Source organism: Bidens hawaiensis, unplaced genomic scaffold, assembly GCF_021521415.1.
Source record: "Bidens hawaiensis isolate Kalapana, Puna unplaced genomic scaffold, B.hawaiensis_p1.1 tig00004748_1, whole genome shotgun sequence".
NCBI lineage: Eukaryota > Viridiplantae > Streptophyta > Magnoliopsida > Asterales > Asteraceae > Bidens > Bidens hawaiensis.
Genome location: NW_027491294.1, coordinates 610,317 through 618,446, shown reverse-complemented (window position 1 = coordinate 618,446; position 8,130 = coordinate 610,317). Strand labels below are relative to the sequence as shown.

The 8,130-nt window shown below is 33.5% G+C and overlaps 1 protein-coding gene and 1 pseudogene across 1 annotated transcript; one reads left to right on the top strand and one right to left on the bottom strand.

The window, feature by feature from the left end:
• Positions 1–290: 290 nt before the first annotated feature.
• On the top strand, positions 291–1,455 carry LOC143627944 (putative pectate lyase P56; annotated as a pseudogene).
• Positions 1,456–5,108: 3,653 nt separating this feature from the next.
• On the bottom strand, positions 5,109–7,311 carry LOC143627942 (uncharacterized). The gene is made up of 3 exons (XM_077097647.1): positions 6,560–7,311; positions 5,946–6,453; positions 5,109–5,423 (listed from the first exon to the last, which is right to left on the bottom strand). The coding sequence occupies exons 1-3, from the start codon at positions 7,309–7,311 to the stop codon at positions 5,109–5,111; spliced, it is 1,575 nt and encodes a 524-aa protein (XP_076953762.1).
• Between the last annotated feature and the right edge of the window lie 819 nt (positions 7,312–8,130).

Genomic DNA, 8,130 nt, shown 5'->3' with positions numbered 1-8,130 from the left:
AATATAGTTAGTGCAATCAAGTTTGATTTTAATATTAAAAGTATGAACAATTTATATTTATGGCAACAAATAGTTTTTGTTATCCAATTTTTTGTAAGTAACTATGTAAATTGTAATACAAAGGAATTAATAACGGTCGTAACCAATTTAATTAACTAGTTTTTGATGTAATTTATTGATTTAGATAGAACTTATTGATTCAGATATACTCACAATTTAAGTATATTTATAACTTGTTTTATCCGGCATCACTAGATACACATTAGTCATTTGATTTTAAATTATGTTATATGACAACTTTTAAATCCGTTGTAGATGATGGACTTGGATCCTTCGAGCTGGATGTCGCAAAAAAAGAACCTCTATGGTTTGTTTTTGATGTTTCAGGTACTATTGAACTTTCATCTTATTTAGATGTATCCTCGTACAAGACCATTGATGGATGAGGAAAAAGGATTGAACTATCATGCCACTGATTTAGGCTAAAAGCATGTGATCATATCCAACTTAGAGTTTGAAGGCGATGTAGAAGATGAAGTAGATGCCATTGAAATCAAGCCCAATTCAAAGCATATATGGATTGATCGTTGAACCTTTAAAGATTTTAAAGACAGACTGATTGATATTACACGCCAAAGTACAAACATAACCATTTCCCAGTAAATTCTAGGGTATTTAACATTTAGCAACATGTTTTGTTACAGCTAAGATAACTAGCTGCAACAAAACGCGATAACATATCTTTTAGCATGCTTCTATTTGTTTGAATTTGTGATAGTCATAGATTATTTCACATTATTTTGTACAATTAGGTGTCACTTTTCACACCATGACAAAGCAATGCTTATTGGAGCTAACCCTTCCCACATTGATGATAGAGGTATTTTTGTCACTATTCACCATTGTTGCTTCGAGGGAACCAGCCACGTGTTAGGTTTGCTAAAGTGCATCTATACAGCAATTACATATTTACACCCGACACATTTACACCCGTGACTGGGGCATTTATGTTGTCGCTTCTAGTGTTGACGCAGAGGTCAAATTGCTACCGAAGATTTATTGCTTAATGTTTCTTAGAGTACGTATGTGATTATGGTACCACTTGTTGATTCAGATTTACTCTCAATGCAACATATACGAAGCGGGCATGAGAAAGAAGACTTTTAGATATATGCCTGAGAGGGTAAGTAAGTTTGTATTCTCATACATGATTACCACTATACCATAAGTTGGTATTATGATGTGCAGGTAGCTGACAAAGACGAGGAGAATGCGGGCTCCATTATATCCGAGGGTGACCTATACGATGTTGAATCGGACTTATTGGAACCAATATGTACCATGTTTCACCCAAGCCAACATTACCAGACATGGACGGTTGTACCCGTAACAAAAGAGCTCAAGCATGCTCTCAAACATTGTGCTGGATGGCAAAATGTTCCACGCCCGCTGTAACATTCGTTATTTTTCAAGCCCGAAATTTGACCCGTTTAAATTTTTATAAATATTATCCGGACGTTTGTTTATGTATTAAAACCAATAAGTTATTGGTTTGGTTGGTCATTGATCATTTATTTAAATTACACCACTCGTAAATGCTTCGTTTATTTAATAAAATATTAGGACTATCTAACTTGTGTATTTTCACCCCCATAATTTAACATATTTAACTTTTAAACAATAGCCATAAGTCAGGGACCAGTTATGCCAACTTACCAAACCCCTCTTCTTCTTCCTTGTTACCCATCGTCAGCCCCTCCTCGTTCGTGATTATCTCCAATTTGGCCGTATAATCCGGGATTTGGTTATTTTAATCGATTCTTAACCTCCACGCTAACAATCTTTATGGAAACTTTGGCAAATTGACATCCAATGACAGCTATGACTCTTTAATGACGAACCGCGACTTAGCTATCCTTAAAACACTATATAAACTCGATCATTTTACAATTAAACTTGCCCACACATCCCTCATTACCTCACAACCATAAACCCGATGTCAATTCCATCATTTGAAGCCGTCTCGACCCACATCAACCTCAAACTTGAGCCGCAAACCCTAGTTCATCGATCTCCCTTAACCCATCATCATTTCCTGTAATTAATTTATGTAGTTAGGTCGTTTTTAGTCAATAATTGATAACCCTAACTCAATTTGAATCAACGATAATCAATTAAACGGATTTAAATTCTAGGGTTTTGATTTGGGGAGGAACATAAACTGCGCTTAATGCATTTATATTTAAAGTTTCCTTGATTTATCAAACTAACGCGCTGGCCTGATGGCCAACGTGTTGTTAATCCGGCCTGGGGCGCGGGTTTGAATCCCCTAGGCCCGGTTTTGATGTTTTTACTTCTTATTATTATTATTATTTACTTTTAATTAAAGATTTTGATATTAATACATGTATATATACTTAAATATGCATTTTCTTCAAGAAACGAACTCCGGATTTAATGTTTTTCGTGTCATTGGACTTTTACTAACCATGCAATATACATATATATAGATATATGTTGTATATATAATAAATAAAATAAAAATAAATTCTTTTTATCAATCGCTTAAATGAGACGTATTGATATCTTACCCACGCTCAAACTATTTTATCTCGTATCTTTCTGTTAATATATTATTGTATATAATATTTATTTTATTTATTAAAATCAATAATAATACTAATAACAATAATAATAATAATAACATGGACAACAACAAATATAAATATAATAATAACCCTTATAATTAACGAAAGCGTATCTAATAATATTTTAATGTTTCACAACCATATCGAATCCCAAAACCGTCATAAGTCGTGTTTTATAATTATTTATTATTATTTTTTTTATTAATTAGTATTATCGATAACAACTAGGAACCTTCGTTGACGTTTCCCGAGGAGCTTGCCGATTTTACCTTAATTTTTGTTTAGCGTCATCCCATCTTTGTTAATCCTCTTGTTAAGGTGAGTTTACATACCCTTTTTTTCATTTTTTATATTTTGGGGGTAACATGTATACCTTATTCAAATTTATTCATTTGTTTTATTTCTACATCTATTTCAAACACAATTCGTTATATGTTTATGTGTGATGATTGCAATGTCTATGACTATGCTCTATGTGCTTAAATGCTTATTTTATGTTTGGTAGTTGGTATCTCATCCTCATCTGGTATGATCATACATTTACCCAAGTACTTTGATTTCGTATCAATAAGAACGGGTCCACATCTATTTAGTTGTTTACATTTTCATAAGAATTGTCATACTCATCATTAACATATGAATTGTGGTTTTTTTTATATATATATGTATCTTAACTAAAACTTATGTATTCTCACCAACATTCGTGTTGACAAACTCTATTTTTATACATGCTACAGGTACAAGTAATTTTACATTGATCAAGATTGAAGATTTTAGTTTTTACCTTAGGATATTTATCCAAATAATAAAATATGATGTAATTGTTTTGATTATTATAATTGTGTACTTGTTTTGATATTAATGGATTAAATAATTATTGTCACTTTAATTAGTGTTTTTTAAACTACTGTTCAATCAATACGTTACGCCCCCATGTTCCGCCTTTGGTCGGGGTGTGACATAGAGCGTAACTAGTTGCATAATTCTCTGTAGAGATATATATGTCGTGTTTGAAGTATGTTAATAGTTGTTGGAAATAATCCTAATTCGCATGTGAAAGGGAGATAAAAACAATTCGAAAAAAGGAGAAGTTTAAAGTTTGAATAATGTAAGGTTATTGGTTAGTTAGTTTATCCGGTAAGTTCAGTTGCTTTAAGTTGAGTTTAATCGGGTTATCGGTTATGTAGTCATATAAAATAAAAGTCTAGGGATTTTAGTTTTTGTATGGAGTCTGGTTTTGTGTATAAGTCTAATTTTGTTGTGACTACTCTACACCACTAAAACCAAAGACACACCACTCCTCTCAAGTACCCCCCAAAAACTTATTTTCTTTTTCCTTTTTCTATTTTAAATAAAATTAAACAGTTAAAACAGAAAATAAAATTACTATTCCATTAAAACTTATATGTTATATTAAAATATGATAACTTAAAAAAAAAAAAACCAAACACGCCCAGAAAGTTTGAAAATCACAATACCAACCATATTTCTTCCATGCATATTTGACGTTTCGTTCTAGAGTTACGTCTGACATCCAATCGGTTTGTTGTGAAGGCGATTAAACTTCTTCAACTCCCGATCATACATAACTTGCTTCACCACATCTTGTTTGTATTTAACAACGTTCTGGTAGCCTCTCCTTGCCTCATTTTTTATTTCAACAAACTCCATGTACAGCAATTCTTTATATGTCTTGTATCCCGAGTTCACCTAAGGATGGAAAAAAAGTAAGAAAAGGAAATAAAAGAAGTTGTGTTCCAGACTTTTTATTAGAAAGAACGAGAAAAAAAGTTATAGTTGTGTTCTCAAGTTTTATAATGAAGGAAAAAAGAAAGAAAAGAGAGAGATAATAAGAGTAAATTGGGCGGGATCTCTTTCTTTTCAAATTGGAAGAAATCGAAAGTAAAGAAAAGAAAAGAAAAAGAGAATAACATAAACTAAAGGAAAATCTTTCTTTTTATTTACTTTATCTCATCAGTGAACTTGGAACACAACGTAAGATTCTCGGCCATATTCATTGTTTATATTTTGGTTTGTGTGCAAAATGGTAAAAAAATAATAAGAAATTGCTTTTAAATAAGAAAGTATCTTCTTTTTATTATATAATAGTGTTGCAACGGCCAGAAGTTTCCAAAGGCTACATGTTTTAATCAGGTACTACTACCCGTCTTTGGCTGCCTGAAATGGAGATCAAACGATGGGCTACATGTACTATACCCAAAAGGAGTACCCGCAATGCTCCCATCCACCCCCCCCCCCCCCCCAAATAAGAAATATACTGTTAGCTTCAGAGTAATGATGCCAACAACCAAGTATGTGATAGTTTCACAAATGACGACAGGGAGAAATCTCGTAACGTGAGCTTAATTATTTTATGATAAAGAAGTAAAATCTACACAATATTAAAGAGAGTTAAGATGGTTGAGAATGCAGCACCCCTAGGGTGGAGAACTCACAAAATCAAAATGCTATTAGGTGAACCATTATATCGAAAAATGATGGTGGAAAGTACATCTCTAGTTCACAAAGGGTAACATAAATGTCTTTTTCCCATTTATCAAGTTGTTCAACATCAATAACCTTTGAGTGAATGTTGTTAAAAAACAAACACAGTTTTGTGATTGTATTTCGGACGTCATCAGGTAACAATCCACGAATTGCTATAGGAATCATATGTGTCATCAAAACATGACAATCGTGAGACTTCATTCCAAGCAATTTACGGTCTTTCAACGACACCAATCTTTTAATGTTTGAAGAATAGGTTGATGGAGCCTTAATATCATTTAAACATTGACAAAGTTGTCTTCTTTTTTTTAGTGTTGTATTATAACAAGCAAGTGGCAGAAGAACACGGTCACCTATCTGTTGCGGGGCAAGATTTGTACGTTTATATAAAAGTACCATGTCTTTTCAGACCTTTTCACCATCTTTAGTTTTACCCTGAATATTTAATAATAAGCCTAACAAGCTATCACATACATTTTTTTCTATGTGCGTAACATCTAGACAATGGCCTACCTTTAAATCTTTCCAGTAAGGTAAATCCCAAAAGATTGACTTTTTTTTCCCAGATGGTTCCTTTCTTATCACGAGATCTTTTCCCCAACACAGTATTTTTAACTCGTAAATATGGATTGGACCGTGTTTGCATCGTTCGGTGCTCAACCTCTCCGTTAAACTCAACTTTTTTATTCCTAGAAATGTGACCCCTCGGAAGGAATATTCGATGGTCCATGTATACAAGTTTTTTTGCAATTTTTTTAAATATATTGAGCTTGTTTCATTCTCACAAACAGGAAAAGCTTTCTTACCCTTCACCTTGTATCCCGACAAGTTACCATATGCTGGAAAATCATTTATTGTACAGAAAATCATGGCACGCAATTGAAAGTGTTCTTTCTTATAAGCATCATATACCTTTACACCTGAATCCCAAAGAGTTTTTAAGTCATCAATCAAAGGAGACAAGTACACGTCAATATTATTACCAGGCTGTCTCGGACCCTGAATCAACAACGACATCATAATGTATTTTCGTTTCATGCATAACCATGGTGGAAGATTGTAGATGCATAAAAGAACCGGCCACGTACTATGGCGACTACTCATGGTCCCAAATGGACTGATCCCATCTGAACTAAGCCCAAACCGTATGTTTCTAGCCTCCTTCCCGAATTCACGATACTTGTTATCAATGGTTTTCCATTGAGGTGAATCCGCCACGTGTCTTAGTTTTCCGTCAATTACACGTTCTTCTGAATGCCAACGTAATAATTTGACTTCTTTTTCGTTTGAAAATAACCTTTTCAGTCTCGGTATAATAGGGAGATACCACAATACTTTAGCAGGCGGTCGTTTTTTTTGTCATCTCATCGTCAACTTCACCCGAATCGTTTATCTGTTTATACCTTGATGCACCGCACACAACACATTTATGGTTATTTTCATACTGATTTCTATACAATATACAATTATTTGAGCATGCATGAATTCTTTCAATTTCTAATCCCATCGGACACATTAACTTTTTTGCTTGGTATGTTGAAATTGGTAATTCATTATCTCTTGGAAGCCTGTCATGCCAAAACACCAACAACTCTGTGAAACTTTTATCACTCCATCCATTTTTTAACTTCAAGTTAAGCAAGTTTAACACTGTATCAAGTTTCTTAAAATTAGAACCAGGATATAATGGTTTTTCTGCATCTTCAAACAGGTGTTGTAAATTTTCAATTTCAGCATCACCCATGTCAGTCTCCATGTCATGTAACATTTCATTTACGTTTTCATTGGGATCATTTGAATAGTTATCATCGTCTATGGGGTCATTTGATTTTTCATCATCACCGTTAAGGTTTAATGAGTCATTGTTATATGTGTTATCATTAGTGGTCGATGACGTGTTAAAATCAGCTAGTGATTCTCCATGCCTTGACCAACAATGGTATCTAGGCTTAAAACCATTTTCGAACAAATGTGCCTCTATTTCATTGGTATCATTACAATACTTAAAGTTTTGACATTTGGAACAAGGACAACAAATCGACCGACTTCCTTTATTAGCGCGATGTGCTTCGGCAACCCTAAGAAAACTTTTAACACCTTCCGCGTAAATTTCGGATTGTCGCAAAGCTTTGTGCATCCAATCATCACGATCCATCTGAAAATTACAATAAACAAACAAGTGATGCAAATGTATGTAAACTGGCACTCTAAGGTAGTGGATCCTAACCCACTTTTTGGATATTCTATCTCAATGTATACATTTTAACGTGCTAGCTATTTAAGAAAAAATCGGCAGCATTTCCCCTTAACTCCTCAAGTATGCGTATAAAACGCAAACCCGATGGAGTAGGAGAAAAAGCTACCGTTTTTTCTTACTTAGTCAACACGTTAAAATGTATACACGTCCTAATGAGATAGAATATTCAAAAAGCAGTCCCAAAAGGGACAATCCAAAATTTATTTCTATTAGATAAATTTTGGACGGGTATTTCTATAAGGTTATCTTAAATGCATATTATGACAAATATATCATATATAAAATATCTCTTAAAACTAAAACGTACCTTCAATTAAGTGACAAAATTTAAGATGTAAAATTTTGAGCTTTTCTTGCTTGAAGTGAGGAAGAAGGAAGAAGCTAGAGAGTGAACCGTGAGAGGGAAAGAAGATACTATATATTTTTGAAATATAGCCGTTCACAAAATAAGAACAATAATGGAACCTATTGCATTGAACCGCACCTTTTGCATTTGATAATATACATTTTTGAACCGCACCTTTTGCATTTGAACATATTCAACGTTAATTTGTTTAAAAGAACCGCATCTTCTTCTTTTACATTTAATACAAAAACAAAATATTATGAATTTGGTCTAAAGGTGCGGTGGATCTTGAAACCGCACCTTCTGTGTTTAACCCATCGCATCTTATGCCTATTTGTGTACTAGTGACCCCTAGGGTAGAGAACTCACAA